The sequence below is a fragment of the Bos mutus genome, chromosome 18 (genome assembly GCF_027580195.1).
Source record: "Bos mutus isolate GX-2022 chromosome 18, NWIPB_WYAK_1.1, whole genome shotgun sequence".
NCBI lineage: Eukaryota > Metazoa > Chordata > Mammalia > Artiodactyla > Bovidae > Bos > Bos mutus.
Genome location: NC_091634.1, coordinates 4,306,607 through 4,324,624, shown reverse-complemented (window position 1 = coordinate 4,324,624; position 18,018 = coordinate 4,306,607). Strand labels below are relative to the sequence as shown.

General features: G+C 50.6%; 1 protein-coding gene across 2 annotated transcripts; it reads right to left on the bottom strand.

Annotated features, from left to right (window-relative positions):
• Positions 1–755: 755 nt before the first annotated feature.
• On the bottom strand, positions 756–16,247 carry CACNG6 (calcium voltage-gated channel auxiliary subunit gamma 6). Of its 2 annotated transcripts, XM_070387106.1 has the most exons (4): positions 14,621–16,247; positions 10,307–10,381; positions 8,501–8,638; positions 756–1,196 (listed from the first exon to the last, which is right to left on the bottom strand). In XM_070387106.1, the coding sequence occupies exons 1-4, from the start codon at positions 14,952–14,954 to the stop codon at positions 958–960; spliced, it is 786 nt and encodes a 261-aa protein (XP_070243207.1). In that variant the 5' UTR covers positions 14,955–16,247; the 3' UTR covers positions 756–957. The 2 variants fall into 2 exon arrangements, with proteins under 2 accessions (XP_070243207.1, XP_070243208.1); XM_070387107.1 differs by lacking the exons at positions 8,501–8,638; positions 10,307–10,381.
• Between the last annotated feature and the right edge of the window lie 1,771 nt (positions 16,248–18,018).

The following is an 18,018-nucleotide window of genomic DNA, read 5'->3' as shown; positions in this document are numbered from 1 at the left end:
GAGAGACTTGGGTTCAATCCTGTGTCAGGAAGAGCCCCTGGAGGAGGGCATGGCCACCCGCTCCAGTATTCTTGCCTGGAGAAGCCCATGGACGGAGGAGCCTGGCGGGCTACGGGCCACCGGTTTGCAGAGAGTCAGACAGCACTGAGTGACTGAGCACAAGCACCTACAGGACTAGGGCTCGGACTAATGACCCCCTTTTCACTGGATCACCTCCGCAAAGGCTCCATCTCCAAACAAGGTCACATTCTGAGGTCCTGGAGGTTCGGACCCCAACACATACTTCCTGCAGGGACCCCATTCAACCCGTAACAATGTCTGTGTTCCATACTGGGTTTTCCATCACTCACTGTGGGTTCATTGACACGTGACTTTGGGGCTGACGAGTAGCAGGCAGAGGTTTTCTGAAGAGCACGGTGACCCCTTTTCCCTACCCTGCAATACACAACCCACATCACAACGGACTCCAAAGCTGTTAAATTTCCAAACCTTTAATCCCAAATCAGACCACAGCCAGGTCAGACCCAGATTCTCCCCTCCCTGCTCTCCCCAAAAGAAGTCTCTCCCACAGCTGAATACAACCCAATCTGGGCAACAAGAAGGTCCAACTCCCTCCTAGCACCCCCTGACCTCGCCCATCCACCCCCACCCGCTAGTTACCCCATCAGGTCCCCAGCAGTCTTCCCTGGGGACCCTCGTTTGCAAAAAAATCCTCTCCCCGCCCCACCCCCAAGCAATCCAAATCCAGCCATAGAGAAAAAAGAAAAACATATTTACAGAGGAAAAAGGTATTTACGAGAGGGAGGGGCAGGTTTGTGCAAACAGCGTGGGCCCCAGAGTTCAGAGAACACAGTCTCTCTGGGGCACCGGGTGAAAGATGCAAAGGGGATGGTGGGGAGGGCGGAGCGGCGTTGGGAAGTTGCTGAGAGAACGCACGACGGGATGGTGACGGTGGCGCTAGGGGGCCCTCTGGCCCCACTTGGGACAGAGGGGACTCCAGGGTCCAGGAGGCAGGGCAAGCAGCAGAAAGCAGCCACCTCCCAGCATCAGGATCAGGCCGGCCCCCACGCCACAGCCCAGGGACCAGGAGTACTCGTAGGTCAGGGCCGGGGCCACGGGGGGCTCGGGGCTGACCCTCTGCATCAAGGCTCTCACGGAATGCCGGAAGACCTCCAGGCTGACGAGGACCAGCAGGCCTGCGGGGAGAGAACAGATGTGGTCCTTAGGCCCTGGGGGGTCCCCCACTGAGGTCTGAGCACCTACCCCAATATAGCCCCCCAAACATGCTTCCTCAAGCCGGAAACCTGAGAGGCCCCTCTTAGTGACAGAGCGAAGGGACAAAGGAGGTGATTAAATAGGTAATCCCGCCAAGGGGTCAGGAGTAAAGGAAAATGTTCGGGAGACCCCTGTAAGTTAACAACCATTCAAGAAGACATGCCAGGGAATTCCTTGGCGAGCCAGTGGTTAGGACTCCATGTTGCCACTGCAGGGAGCTGGGGTTCAATCCCTGGTCAGGGAACTAAGATCCTTGGGTGCTGTATGGCACGCCCAAAAAGAAAAAAAAAAGCAGGTTTGCTTAACCACAGAGCCAAAACCAAACAGGTTTGCTTAGCAGTCAACCCATGCAGCATGAGACATGCCCTCACACAAAGAAACAGTGATGGCATGAGACCCACATCCTGGCCAGTGGGCTCAGTAAGCTACTGACCCCTAGGACACACTTCTCCAGGCATGTGTACTAAAAACAGAAATATAAGGAAAAGGGGACGTTATGCTGAAACCCGAGAGGATTTACCTTATTTTAGTTATTTTATGTTACCACCTTTTTGCTCATTTCCATTGCACTGTGACAGTCCTAGCTTGACCGTGTGTGTGTGTGTGTGTGTGTGTGTGTTAGTCGCTCAGTCGTGTCTGACTCTTTGCAACTCCATGGACTCTAGCCTGCCAGGCTCCTCTGTCCATGGGGTTCTCCAGGCAAGAACACTGAAGAGGGTTGCCATGCCCTCCTCCAGGGGATCATCCCGACCCAGGGTTTGACCATGTATGTAGGGACAAGAAAACTCCCTGCCTGACATGGAGGAGTTGCTGATGATGGAAGCTGGATGTGGGCTTAAGAAGAAAGCAGGGGATTCTCTTTCCCTCCTCACTTTTCTCTTGTTTATAAAACTGCAGCCCACTAAGTTCTCAGCACGGCACCCTCTCACCTGCCCACTTACAAGCGTGCTATTCTAATAGATCACTTCTTATCCATCACTTTGCTTCTCACTGAATTCCTTCTGTGCTGAGATATCAAGGACTGGAGCCTCCCAGTGCCCCCCCACCCGAGACATATTTCTTGGTTTCACTAGCACCCCTTCAACGATCACTTACTAAGCACTTGCTCTACAGCAAGCACAGTTTTGGAAGCCGGAGAGAAAGAACAAGACCCAAATTCACAGAGACAGGGTAAAAGGTGGGTGCCGGGAGAGAGAAAGGGTGAGCAGAGAGTTGGTGTTTAATGGGGAGAGAGTTTTAACTGGAGAAGACGTTAAAGTGCTGGAGATGGGTGGTGGGGATGGTTGCAGGACTGTGTGAATGAACTTAATGCCACAGAAAGTGAAAGTGAAGTGAAGTTACTCAGTCGTGTCCGACTCTTTGCCATCCCATGGACTGTAGCCCACCAAGCTCCTCCGTCCATGGGATTCTCCAGGCAAGAATACTGAAGTGGGTTGCCATTTCCTTCTCCACAGAAGGGGGCACTTAAAACGGTGTGGGGTTCCCTGGTAGTTCAATAGTTAAGACTCATGCTTTCAATGCAGGGGGCATGGGTTTGATCCCTGGTCAGAGAAATAAGATCCTGCATGCTACATTGCATGGTCAAAATATAAAATAAAGGTGTTTTAAAAAAAGGGTTCAAATGGTAACTTTTATGTGTCTTTCACTGCTTAAAAAAAAAAAAAAAGAATAAAGCAAACCAAGGAATCAAGAATCACAAAAGGCAAATTAAGACTCCATCAAGGGACTTCCCCGGTGGTCCAGTGGTTAAGACTCCACGCTCCCAGTGCAGGGTGCCTGGAATTGGATTCCTGGTTAGGAAACTGGATCCCACATGCTGCAGCTAAGACCTGTCACAGCCAATAAATGTTGTCATTGTTGTTCAGCTGCCAAGTCGTGTCCGATTCTTTGCGACCCCGTGGACTGCAGCACACCAGGCTCCCCTGTCCTTCACTATCTCCTGGAGCTTGCTCAAATTCATGTCCATTGAATTGGTGATGCCATCCAACCATCTTATCCTCTACTGCCCCCTTCTCCTTTTGCCAAATAAACGAGTAAAAACAATTTTTAAAAAGAGAGACTCCTGGAGAAGGAAATGGCAACCCACTCCAGTATTCTTGCCTGGGAAATCCCATGGATACAGGAACCTGGCAGGCTACAGTCCATGGGGTCACAAAAGAGTCAGACACGACTTAGCAACAAATAAACAAAAATAATTTAAAAAAATAAAAAATAAAAAGAGAGACTCCATCAAGACTTTAGTAAAGAGTGATGATGGAATCTAACTTAGTTGAAGGCACTGACGCAGAGAGCAGAATGGTGGTTGCCAGGGACTGAGGGGACGGGGAAATGAGGAGATGCTAATCAGAGGGTACAGACGTCCAGCTGCAAGAAGAATCAGTTCTGGAGGTCTGCTGTACAGTATGGTGACCACAGGCTTCCCTGGTGGCTCAGATGGTAAAGAATCCGCCTGCAATGCGGGAGACTGAGTTCGATCCCTGGGTTGGGAAGATCTCCCAGAGAAGGGAAAGGCTACCCACTCCAGTATTCTGGCCTGGAAAATTCCAAGGACCGTATAGTCCATGGGGTTGCAAAGAGTCAGACATGACTGAGCGACTAAGCACTGCACATGGTGATTATAGTTAATATACCATATACGTAAACTTGCTAAGAGAGTAGATCTTAAATGTTCTTGCTACCAAAAAAAAAAAAAAAGATTAGTATATGAGGTCATGAATGTGTCAGCTAGTTTGATTGTCATGACCATTTTATGATGTGTATCAAAACATATCAAAACATCGAGTGGTAGGGGAGTTCCTTGGTGGCGTGGTGGTGAGAACTTGGCGCTTCCACTGCCGTGGCCCAGGTTCAATCCCTGGTCAGGGAACGGAGAGATCCTGCAAGTCACACAGTGTGGCCAAAAACCAAAACGAACAAACGAAAACCCAACAACATCAAGTGTACACCTTATATACAACAGTGTGTATGTGTATGTATGTGCCGTGTCGTGTGCTCAGCCGTGTCTGACTCTTTGCAACCCCTTGGACTGTAGCCCACCAGACTCCTCTGTCCGTGGGATTCTCCAGGCAAGACTCCAGTGGATTGCCATGCCCTCCTCCAGGGGATCTTCCTGACCCAGGGATTGAACCCATGTCTCTGGCATTGTAGGCAGATTCTTTACTGTCTGAGCCATCATGGAAGCCCATATATGTGTATATGTATATATGTAGGTGTGTACATGTATTTATGCACACAATTGATACTTGTCACTCATATGCCAATGAAACTGACAAGAAAAAAGAGTGATGGCAGATTACAAAATGAAAAAACAATCAGGCAAGTTGTAATGTGATTTGATTAAAAAAAGAAAAAAGAAAGGAACAAGACCAACAAAGACCCTCACAGAACCTATGTTCTAGTTGGAGAAGACAGATGGTAAACAAATAAACCCAGGCTTGCAAAACTCAGAGGCCTCCAGGGGACAATGAGAAAGTACAAACAGATGAGCAGGCAGGTGTGGTGGGGACAGTGACAAAGGGTGGCCCAGACCCAGCTTCAGCCAAGGGCAGCTCATCAGAAGCAGGGGCTTAACGGACTAGATTTTCTGGTTTTCTAAGAACAGCTGGAATTTTGAAAACTGATTATTGTTTCTTGGGGGGCATTCACCCAAAATATTGGGTGAGTTTAAATATTGGCTCAGAGAAACCTCTATACACTGCCTGCCAAACAAAGTACATTTATGGGCTGTTGCTGGCCTGTGGGCAGCCAGGCTGTGACTCTCAAAGTAAACACATGAGAAGATGGGGTAATTTCAGACAGTGATGCAGGCTAGGAAGGAGATAAAAACAGAGTGATGGGAAGGGGCGGGGGCTGAGGCTCGAGATGGCGTCATCAGAACAGCCACTGGAGCTGAGACCCAGATGGACGAAAAGAAGCCTGCCGTGCACAGAACTCAGGGGTAGTGGCTCCGGGCAGAAGCAATGCCTCTCTCATATGACCTAGAGGGGTACATGGGACCCGGACCCGGCCTACTTCTTCAGCCTCCTCTCGAGCTGCACTTCCCGCCCTACAGCGGCATGGTGTAAGATTTCTTTCAGGACTTGAATGCACCCAATTTGTTCAAGCCTGGAGACCTTTATGGTGCTTGGAATAACTGCTTCCCCTCCCTAAGCCTACATGACACATGCTCATTCTCTACATCCCTACTTAAGTTACATTTCTTCCGAGAAGCCTTCCCTGACCACTGTCACTTAAGTCTCTGTTGGGTCCACCCAGTTACAGGTTTCCATTATACACTTTACTTTTCATTTATAGCATTAATCACAATTGGTAATTATTAATATACATTAATTTATATGAGTGTTATTTATTTGCCTGGTTTCTATCTCTCCCAATAGAGTAGAAACCTGTGAGGGCCAGGAACTTGTTTGTTTCATATCCCTAAAACAGAGGACACCTGACACATACACTTTATGGAGAAAAACAATATAACCTGAACATGTTTGACGTCTAGGGAGACCTCGAAACCCCCACCTGCCCCGACATCCAGTATAAGAAAAATAATTACGGAGTCAAATCTACCCTTCACTTTCATTTGGTTGTACAATCTGCAGAGCATTTTGTGCCCGAAACTTTCATAAAACACTTTAATGTCCGTCACTTTCATGGCACCCTCAGGAATAACACAGGCATGAGTTCAATAATAACACCAACACCAAATTCCTACCAAGCTAAAAATTCCATGACAGCAGAAATCATCTTAATCTGGTCTTCATTCTGTCCCCAGTAGTACCTAACACAGCATCCAGCACTTACTAGATATTAAAGACACACTGTATCATTGAATGAATGGGTGGATGGACAGATAGATGAATATATGAATGGAAGGAGAAACAGAAAAATGGGGAAAAAAGGAAGGAAGAAAAAGCAGTGGGGAGGGAGCTGATTGAGGGATCAGTGTAAAGATGGGTGGATGGATAGGATAGGTACTTGACAAATAGATACTTGAATGCATGAGTTCATAAATATGAAATTTAAACTCAGAGAAGGAGAGCAATTTCCCCAAGATCACTCATCTCTTAATGGTCACTTGCCTATGCTGGGTCTTCAATTGCAGCATATGGGCTCTTTAGTTGTGGCACGTGAAACCTTAGCTGTGGCTCATGGGATCCAGTTCCCTGACCAGAGACCAGACCCCAGTCACCCGCATTGGGATTATGGAATCTTAACCACTGGACCACCAGGGAAATCCCTCCTGGTTTGTCTTTTACACCAGTTATCCTCACTCTCCATGCTCCAACCTCACTGGCTGTCTTTCAGGACCTGAAATTCACCAAACGTTTTTCTAGCTTGGTTACCCATAATTTGACATGGTAAGTGTCACCTCCTCCAAGACGCCTTCTCTAACTCTGCTTTAAATCAAGTGCCCTCATTAGGCACTCTCACAGGACTCTACTTTTTCTTGGGCACTTACTGCCATTTATAACTGTGTGATAATTTGTATCATTTCTATGTCCTTAGCCAGATGATAACTTCCTTCACCTTTCTGTCTTCTATAGTCTTCCTATGACACGCATGTTCACACCTATGCATAGTGTAATGGGTCTGTGTGCATAGCAGTGATTTAAGTGAACTAATGGATAAACGGAACAGAGGAAAGGGAGTGACTTTCTCCCCAATGAAACCGAGGAAAGGGAGTGACTGACTTTCTCCCCTTTATTTAGGAAGCTCTCTAAGGCACAAACCAATAATAAGAATGTGATTATTGGGACTTCCCTGGTTGTCTGCCTTGCAATGCAGGGGATATGGATTTGATTCTCGGTTGGGGAACTAAGACCCCATTGCTGCAGAGCAGCTTAGCCTGAATGCCACACCTAGAGTGTCCGTGAGCTGCAGTAAAAGATCCCAGGTGCCACAACTATCACCTGACACAGTCAGTGAGTGAATAAATATTTTTTTAAAAGAATGTGATTATTAATCATTTCTATTTGAGTGTGCTCTTGACCATTTGTATCTCCCTTGCCTTATTTTTCACCAAGCCTCTACTTCATCTGTGGATTAAGGTTACCTTGTACATTTGTGCAAATTTTGCCCTGCTTTATGCTCTGATCTTCATTCTGTTCCTCAAACTTGCCAAATATTTCACAGACTTCACATATCCTGTTTATATCACTATTACCACATTACCAGCATCACCACCACCACACGATCACCACCGACATGGCCACCGCTACTGCCAACACCACACTGGGTAATTCCTGTTCCTCATTTGATTATTAGCTTGAATACCACTTTCTCAAACTTTCCCTGACACACCTCCCACCCCAGTGTGTACCCCTTATATGCTTTATCATAACCCTCATCACAACTATAGTTTAATTGTTGTTGAATTGGTTACTTTGAACAGGTTACTGTCTATTTCTGTCAGAATCTAGGCTTTATGAGGGCAGACACAGTGTCTGTCTTATGAATCTTATATCTCCAGCCCTTCACCTAATGTCTGGAACACAGTAGGTGCTCATTAGATCCATGAAAGATAAATGAAACTTTTATAATGAATGACCTATCTATCCACCTTAGAAACCGTCTGATCCAGTGAGGGCTACATTTCACAAGATGCAGACTTTTTGGACTGTCAACTCCAAAAATGCAACAGTTCTTACAGACCCCAAGTGCCAATTTGAAAGAGTGTCTAGAGAACCTTCAATTCTTGGCCAACAACATCGCTTGGAATTTTCTCATATTTAAGACTACTATAGCCCTTGTGCTTCCCAGAATGCAACCAGTGCTTAGAGAACTTCTTCAACCTCCCAGCATGCAACAGCTCATGGGGCTCTCCCTCACCCTGTGAGCAGGCAACAGTGCTTGGAGACCCTAGATTCCAATCTAAAAAAGTGTTTGATTCAGCAGCAGAACTTAGAACTCTTCCATCTCTGAGAGTTCTATAGCACTTGAGCTTCTGTCAACTCCTAGCACACAACAGTGCTTGGAGACCTGATCTCTCAACATGCAACAGTGCTCAGAGACCTCCCTCAACCTCTCAGCATGCAACAGTGCTTGGAAACACAACTTCCCAGCATGCAACAGGGCTTTAAGACCCAACCTCCCAGCATGCAATGGTGCTTGGAGACCCGACTTTCCACCATGCAACAGGGCTTGAAGACCCAACCTCCCAGCATGCGAGAGAGGTTGAAATCCAGATCTCCTAACATGCAGTGTCCTTGGTCTACAGGCCCTCAACCCTCACCTGAGAGGCCAAAGCAGACGGCTCCAACCCGGAGCAGGAACTCTGCACCTTTGCTGAGCACCATGATGATACAGAGGCACCCCAGGGCCATAACTGCCAAGCCTAGCACTGCTATCACTGCAGCTGCCTGATTCACCTCTGTGAGGAGGGGAAGGGGAAATAGAGAACGCTGGATGTAGGAAGTGGAGAGAACTCCCCTACAGGGACTCAGAACCAGGAATATGAAAGATTCAGGACTAGAGAAGAATTTTCAAGTAGCAGATCATCCAGTCCAATATTTTACTTATACTGTTCAAGGAACTAAGACTCAGAAAGGGTCAGTTATTTGCCTAAGGTCAAAGAGCCAAGAATGGGCAGAGCCAGGATTAGAAGGAGATGGGAACTACCAATCATCATTTATGATCTGTCACTGTTTGTTTACTAGTGGAGAAACTGAGGCAGTGGGTTGTGTGTGTGTGTGTGGGGGGGAGACAACAGAGAAGGCCGTACATTACAGCGGGATGATCCAAGTTGGAATTCTCCCTAGCTACTTTCTAGCTGGAAGGTTCTGCTAAAGCCACTGAACTTCTCTGAGCCTCACTTTCCTCTTCTAGAAAAATCAAGACGAAAGTCCCTATTTGGTCTGCTGTGAGGATTAGAAATGACACGTGTAATGTGCCCAGTGCCCAGCGTGGCTCACAGCACTTGGTCCATAGCCGTGCCCTGAGGGTATTTTACTATCCTGGGGCGGGGGTGCACAATGATTTGCCCAAGCCCACTTAGCACCAAGGTAAGGAAGAAAGGAGCGGAGAAGACAGGAAACCACTGTTTAATGAGGGCCTACTATGTGTCAGGCACCACACTATGTTTTAGCTGCCCCATCTCATTAAATCCTTATAAAGACTAGATAAGGCTGATGACATGATCACAGTTCCTTTACTGGCGAGGATACCAAGGTACTGGGGTGGTGGAGAAACTGTGTTAGGGTAGAAAGGGTAAAGTCTTAAGAGTTTCATTGTTTAGTATGCAGCCACTACCCACAGATGGTGTTTTCATTTGAAATGGATTTAAATGCAATGAAATTGAAAACTCAGTGTCTTAGTCGCGCCAGCCACATCTGGTCAGTGGCTGCCATACTGGTTGGTGTAGATTCAGAAACATTTCCATTTTCACAGCATGGTTTATAGAAGAGCGCTGAGTTGGAGTCGGAATTATTTGGGTTTAAATTATGCCTCTCTGCCACTTTCTGGGGAAAGAAACCATTTATGGGCTTCCGTTTTCTCATCTGGTAGATTAAGATAAAGGCCCTGCCCTGCAGAGTCATGGAAAGGACTGGAAGTCTTATAAATGAAGCTCTCAGGGCTGTGCTTAGCATGTGGGAAACGCACACTTGTGAGATGTTATTGTACTACCCACAGAGAGGGGCTGGGACTTGCCCAAAATAACACACCTGGGGCAGGGACACTGGACAGAGGGCCCTGAAGAATCACCTCTCCCCAAAGGTGAGACCTCCCAAGACTTAGGAGCTTGTGCCTATCCTGCAGCAAAGCAGAGAAGAGCATGATGCTATCAAGAACTCCTTGGGTACTAACAGATACAAACTACTGTACATAAAGTAGACAACCAACAAGGACTTATTGTCTAGCATGGAGAAGTATAATCAGTACCTGCTAATAAATAAGGGAATATCATCTGAAAAAATAATGGAATCATTTTGCTGCACCCCTGAAACCAACACAGTATTGTAAACAAACTCTGTCAATTTAAAAAGAAAGAATTCCTTTGGCGTGGTCATCCCATCCCCTCTGCCGGGTGAAATGTTCTTACCTTTCTTCGTGGTTCTCTGGAAGATGTGTGCATTCTCTCCCGTGGTGAAGAATTTAAAATAAGTGCAATTTGCTTCTGTAGGAGGAGCAGGGGAGAGAAAAAGAGAGGTAATGACATGGAGATCCCTAGTGTAAGCTCAGGGCTGGACATTTAGCATAGCTCACAATAACCCAGAAATATGACATTAGCATCCCTGATAAACAGAGAGAAATGATGTCCAGAAAAGGAAAACCACCTGCTATCACACAGCTATCAAGGAGCTGAGACTCCAATCCAGAGCTGAGAAGTCCAGATCTGTGGCCGTGAGAGGGCTATTGACCTTTCTGAGCTTCTGACTCTTCCTCTATAAAGTGAGTTAATAGTCTCTTCCCTGACTCTGTCATATGGACTTGTTTAGGGTCAAATGAGATTAGAAACGGATAACCGCTTTATTCAACAGAGCACACCAAGATCCAGGCAGAAGGTTAACACGTTCAGAAGAGATTCTTTATCTCAGAAAGGGCTCCTGTCTACACAAAGAACTCCTGCTGATCATCAAGAAAAGAGAGATAACCCAGTTGAAAAATGGGCAAAGGAGATGAATAGTCAGTTCATAGGAGAAGAAGCCCGGATTACTCACAAGAACATAAAGAGATGCTCCATCTCACCAGGGATCAAAGAAATGCAACTTAAATCAGCAGTGAGACACCACTTTAGATCAATTAGATTGGGAAATATTAAAAGGATAATATTAAGCACTTGGAAGGATAAGAGGAAACCTCCGGGGGTATAACAGGTACTAGTCTTTTTTGGAAAGCACTCTGGAGTACTTTATGAAATGAAGTATGTTTATACCCTATAACCCAGCAATTTTACTCCTGGGTATACATCCAGAAAAAAACCACATGCAGGAAAATCTATGTATTGCCTGATGTTCATTGCAACACTGTTTATAAAAACATGGAGTCAGAATAATCAACCTGGTGCCCATATCTATGGGAATAGACAAGTAAATGTGATGGATGCTTCCCAGGCAAGCCTCTGCAGCACACAGTAGCCACGAACTAGAATAACAGAAACTAGACTGGAGAGATTTGAGAAACACAGCATTGAGGAAAAAAAAATCACAAATAGGAAAAAAATCTAGAGCATGATATCATTTATGTAAATTAAAATACATATATAAAAATAACACTATATATTTTCCAAGTTAAAACATACATCCAATGCATTAAAGAGATGAATTAGGAGGTTTTTTTTTTTTTAAAGAATGTAAAATAATGCACAAGAAAGAACCAGCTAAGGCTGGTAATGATTTTGTGACACAAGCTGAAAAGTTATGATTCATCTAACGCTGTGTACTTGAAGTTTAAGGAACCCCACACTTCAGGGGGGAAAAAGATGCTTTCTAAACTGCATTTTAAAGCCAGAATTTCCCATAGAACACACCTAGAATCAGCTTTCTCATTCCACAGATGGGGAAACTGAGGATGATGAAAGGGGAGGAGAGAAGTTGTGAATAAGAGGGGGAAAGGAGACAGAAGAGAGGTCAGGTGGTCTTGGGAAGTGGTAAGGAACTTTCCAAAGTGAAGAGGGATGCTGAAGGACAAGAGGTAAGCTCCTGAGTCAGGTGAGGGGATGTGGACACTCCACCTGGTATTCGGAAGGAAGGAGAAGAGCATGACGTATCCCGGCAGGGGCAGTGAGTCCTGATTCTGCAGCAGTAAGAAGCAAAAGATGCTTCGTGCAGCAGAGCAAAGGGCGAGGATGCTGTCTGTAGTGGCTGGGGGAGAAACGCAGTCTTCCTCTGAAAGGGAAATGGAAAGTCTCATCTAGAGAGTGAGAGGGGGTGGTACATCTTTCCGAGAGAGTGTGTGGTATCTGGCACCCCGTTTTGGCTGCTAATGATTTAGGTTATCTTGTCTCTTATCTCAGAGGATGTGGTATATCTCATTTGGAAAAAGAGTGGGATATGGGTCACCCCTGCTTGGGGATGTCCTTTTATGGGCCATGAGATGGGTGAGATATTTCTGAAACCTTGAAAGCTGGGAGATGTCTTTTGAAGGGTCAGGACTGTGGGCTGATGGGGATGGTCCTTTAAGAAAGTTGAAGCCCTTTCTGATCATTAGAGAGACATCAAGGGATATGAAGGACCCCAGAGTATGCAGTTAGAGGACATGGGACATCTCGTCCAGTGCAGTGAGGACCTCTGGGGCATATTTATAGACTAATGAGATGCAGTATATTGTAGTTGTTAAGAACCAGATGACCAGGGTTCAAGCCCCATGTGACTAGCCTGGGTGCTTAGACAGAGCCATTCATATTTCTTTCTCTCTCTCTCTTTTTAAAAAACTTCAGTTCTTTTCAAATTGCATATACTTAACTTTAATTTCTTTTTTGGCCGCATTACAGTGGCGTGTGGGATCTTAGTTCCCCAAACAGGAACGGAACCCATGCCCCCTGCATTGGCAGTGTGGATTCTTAACCACTGGACCACCACGGAAGTCCGGATCCATTTATACACACTTTTTGCTCTCCGTTTTGAGGATGATAATAACTACTTACAGGGTTGCTATGAAGATTGATAAGTTAATGCAGATGAAATACTTAGGACCGAGCCAGGCACTACATAAGCATCTAATATATATTTCTGACTTTATCTTTATTAAAATTTTTTATTAGAGCATACTTAATTTACAATATCTAACACTTTTTTTTTTTCACCAGAGCATCCCATTTCTCAAAAATTTGGGAACATCTGCTTGAGGCTCTGAGGGGTGAGCATGAGCCCATCTGCACACTGAGTGGGTGGGTATCTCAGATCAAGGGCACGTGGCACCCCATTTTGCTATCAAGGGTGTGTGTAAAGAATCTGCCTGCAATGCGGGAGACCTGGGTTCGATCCGTGGGTCAGGAATATCCCCTGGAGAAGGGGATGGCAACCCACTCCAGTATTCTGGCCTGGAGAATTCCATGGACAAAGGGGTCTGGCAGGCTACAGTCCATAGGGTTGCAAAGAGTTGAACACAACTGAAGCAATGGAACACACACACGAGATAATAAGACATCCTTTGGAGAGGAAAGAGGAGGGTTGGCGATGCCATGCAGGCGATCAAGCATGCGACATCCTAAATGGGCTCTGAGGGGTGTCAGATAGTTTCCTTGGGTCAGTAGAGGTGGAGTGAGATCTCATCTGTTCCCAGGGGGTATAGGGTGTCCCACTGGTATAAGTTTAGGGCATGGCATGTCCCGTCTGGGAGAGTGAGAGGTATGGGAGAGCTCTCTGGCAGGGCTGGGGGTGAAAGAGCCACTCTGTGGGAAATTGAGGGCTGTGGGGGTGTCTGGAAGAGACAGTGAGGGGGGCTGGAGTGTCCAGTCTGAGGATGTGAGGTGAAACGGGGAGGGAAAGAAGATTTCCCAGGAAGCAGGAGGGCTGCCCTGGGATGTGGGAGGTGTCTCCTGAGAGCTCTGTTTTGGTGGACTCGGTAGGAGGGAACAGCAGATTGTACTCTGGGGTAGGCGTCAAGGCGGGCTATCTCCCCAGGGCCTGCAGGGTCGGGCCGCAGGCTGTCTCCAGAGTGGGAAGAGCAAGCTGACACCAGGAACCCAGAGTCTTTCTCTAAGGGAGCAGGCCGTCTCAGGGGGGCGGGGGGCGTTTCTGCGGGGACCAGACTGTCTGAGGCACCAACTGTGTCCAGAGTCACCATCTGGGTCTCATGCCCCAGGCTGTGAGCAGAGACACAAGCTTTCTCTAGGGACACGGGCTCTCTGGGGCTTCCCTAGTGGATCTGACAGTAAAGAATCTGCCTGTAATCCAGGAGAGCTGGATTGGATCCCTGGGTGGGGAAGATCCCCTGGAGGAGGGCATGGCAACCCACTCCAGTATTCTTGCCTTGAAAATCCCAGGGACAGAGGAGCCTGGTGGGCTACAGTCCATGGGGTCGCAAAGAGTCAGACACGACTATTATCTACCTTTCTATCTGTCTTATGGGTTCTCTGGGGGTACAGACTGGTCCAGGGGCACACAAATGACTGGGATCACGGGTTGTGCTGGGGGTCTGGAGTTTTGGAGGTCCTGGAATAGTCTGGGGCTGGCCTGGGGACTCAGGCTAGTTTGGGGATACAGACTCCCTCTCCGCACGGTGTGCGCCTGGGGCAGTTATTCCCGGGAGCACAGGCTGAGGTTGGCAGGGTAGGGGGCGCATTCTGAGGGTGCCAGCTCGCTCTCCTGGGGCGGGGGGCAGGCTCTCTCTGGGGCTCGGCTTTCTCAGACAGCCGCCTCTCGGCGGCTTGCGGGGGTCCCAGCCCCCGCGCGGGGGCGGGCGCCGGCCTCACCTCCGGGCAGCTCGGCGGGCCCGCAGGTGTCTCTGCCCGCGGGCACGTCCGCCTGCCACAGTCGTTTGGTGCACATCTTCCAGAGGCCCAGGTGCGCCGCGTCGCAGACGGCGCTGCCGTTGTCCCGGTAGGTGTTGAGCTCCACCCAGAACTCGGTGCCGACGGCCAGCACGGCCAGCGTGGCGCCCACGGAGGTCAGCAGCAGCGCCAGCTTGATCTTGCCCTCGCGCTCCGGGGTCATCTGGGCCTTGGGCTGCCCAAGAGCCCGCCGCCGGGCCGCGGCCCCCCGCCGGCGGTTCTCCTCTTGCAGGAAGAAGTTGGACCACATCATCATCGCGCCTGGCGGGCGGTGGGGCTCAGGGGCCGAGAGGGCAGAGCTGAGGCGGGCTCCTGAAGGGGAGGTTGGGGGGCCCGCCTGGGGTCTGGCAGCCGGGGTGAGGGGCTCGGAAAAGGGAGGTCTGAGTCCCCCAGGAACCTCAGATGGGGAAGTCGAGGTCACCTCTGGGGCTTAATATACTAGACAATATACTATACCGAGAAAATACTAGATCCTGAGCTGAGAAGCCTCTGAGACTCCCGGGGGCGGGGGGTGGAGGGGGGGTGGAGGGGGGGCGGGTACCCAGAGGAGCTCAGCAAAGAAGATGGGACCGGAGAAAAACAAAGTTACCCCAGCCTCAGGGCTAGAACCTGGGTACCCTGGAGCGGGGGTGGGAGGGCTACAGAAGGAGGAACTGAGGGTCTGCGGAAGCTCTGAGGGGCTGCTCTGGGGTCCCCACTGGGAGGAATCTGTGTTTCCACAGGGAAACTGTGTTTCCTGGGGCGGGGGGAAGGATCCGAGCTTCCCCCTAAGGCTCAGAGTTTGGGGTCCTCAGGAAGGGGAGCTGAGGTCCTCCTGTGTGTGTGTGTGTGTGTGTGTGTGTAGGGTGGGGGATGCTTCCTGGCTTCTTTTGGGCTCAGAGTCTGAGAAGGAGATGGATCCCGTCTGGGGTTCAGAAGAGGAAAAACTGGGGTGCAGGGGGTTCCGAAGGGGAAGTTAGAATTACTTCTGGGTCTCAGAGAGGCAGTAGGAACCCCCCCAGCTTTAACAGAGAGAGATCAGCAAAGTCCTGACTGGGGTTCAAAGCAAGGAAGCTGGGGACCAGCTGGAATTCCGGAAAGTGGGGGGCGGGGGTGTTCTCCCTGGCCATTCAGAGAGGACAGCGGAGAAGGTCTGTCCGGGGCTGCGAGGGGACCAGGGGCTGAGGGGACCGTGGGGCCCAGAGAAGGGGCCTGAGGGATACCTCTCACCCCGAGACTCGGGAGGGGGGCCTGGGGTCCGCACTGGGGCCCAGATGAAGGGGCTGTGGTCCGCACCGCGGCTCAGGAAGTGGGGACCACGTCCCGCCGCGGTTCGAAGGGCGGCTGGGGCCCGGAACTGACTGGGTGTCCCTTTGCGATCGCTCGCCTCCCCTCCCCCGGGCTCCCAGGGCTGGCCGGGCCGGGCCCGCTCCAGGCCGGGCGCCTCCCTAGGGCTTCCCACCCCCGGCTCCCGGGCAGGGACCCCGCGGGCTCTCCTGCCTCCGCGCCGCGCCGCCCCCAGCTCCGCGAGGCCTCCGAACCGCCGGCTCCGCGCGCCGCCGCCCGCCGGCCCGGCCGCTCCGCGCACTCCAGGCCTCGCCCCCATCCGCCGCCCCCTGCACCCTCGCCGGCTATTTCGGGCTCGACCCGTAAATAACACCCGCACCTGTCGCCCGCGCCCGTTGCCATAGGGACCCCGGGTATTTTAAGGGGACGAGGGGCGGGAGGAGGAAGGCTGCCCGAGGAGGAGGGGCTGGGGGCGGGTCCCGACCCCAGAGGAGCCCGCAGGGACATCTGATTCCTTAAGGGGTGCAGGCGGGAGCGGAGGGTCCGGTCTCCTGGGGGCCGGCGGGCGGGGAACGGGCGGGAAACCGGGACCGAGCGCGCCTGCCTGGAAACCCGACTGTTGGGTCTGAGGGAGGAGAAAGCTGCGAGTCTCTGAAAGAGAAGAAACCCGGGGACTTTGACTCCTGAGGCTGAGAGAGGGGGCGGGGGGCCTGGACCCCCGGGTCTGAGGGTGGAGCGGCGGGGGGCCTGGACCCCTGAGTCTGAGGGGGGAGGGGCGGGGGTCTGGACCCCTGGGTCTGAGGGGGGAGGGGCCGGGCCCCCAATCCCTTGCATCTTGAAGGAAGGAAGCACAGCGCCCCACGCTGGGGGCCTCTGCTCCCCAGGAGGGAGAAAGGGCAGGCCTCAGGCAGCAGCTGGTGCCCGGGGCATGGGATCCAGAGTCGCAGTCCTCTTCACCGAGTTTATTAGACGGGGCACCCCCGGGGGACCGTCCATGCAGTTCCAGCTCCCCCGGGGACAGGACGGGACAGCCGTGTGGAGTGGCAGCGGGGACGGATCATCACCCCACTCCCGCCCTCAGCCCCTTGGGGACCGCCCAGTGGGACCCACCTCTCCCCAGCTCCTTCGCCCCTGGCTGGCCGCTCCCGCCGACCCCGTGCACCCTCAGCCTCTCTGTCCACCCTGTGCCGCTTCCGTTGGGGCACCCATTGCCCTGGGATGTGATTCCGATCGTGGGCATGTGTGTCCGAGCCTTGGGCAGGGCTCGAGTGCCAGAGGAACCATCTCACCATCCTCAGCACCGCCCAGTCCAAACTGCAGTCCAAGGGAAGCCTTAGGAAGTGTGCATGGGTGATCTGAATGAATGAATGAGCAGATGGACGGGTGAAGGGAGATAGTGACACACAAACATCCAATCCCAAGCTAGGGAAGCCCCCCCAACTTCAGAGCACACCTCCCCCTGCATTTGATGGATTGCACTGCCTGTCTGTGGATCTGAGCTCCCAGCACTGAGATTGTGTGGCCTGCTGTCTGGAAGGCCTCAGGGACTGTTTCTTAAATGAATGAGTGAAGCTTGTTCTTTCCCTCACCTCGCGGGTATTCCCAGGCCTTGGCAGGACCCAGAGGGGAACCTGAGAAGGTGCCCGGTGCTGGCAGCAACGTGAGATGGGAGCTGGGCTGGGTGACACCCACTGGCGTCTCCATTCTGAGAAACCAGACACCCTCCTGCAGCATCTCTGCCCTGCCTCTGTGCTCCCCTCCCGGCCCAGGTCTCCCCATCGTTCAGTCTGGCCTGCAGCCATGACTCCATCCTTTCAGTGTGCATTTGTCTTCCTTCCATCTGCCCGTCTGCCTCCCTTCCTACTTCTCCTTTCATAGAAAGGGTATGAACTTTCTTGGGCAGGAAAGTTCTTGACAGTTTCATACCAAAAGGATGACCTCGCCTCCGATCCCCTCCACCTCCCCTCCATGAGTCTCTTCCTTCCCCTCGCTCAAGCAGGACTCCAGTCCCCACCACTGCATGGTGATGACTGCGTGTCAAGGTCAAGGTCATG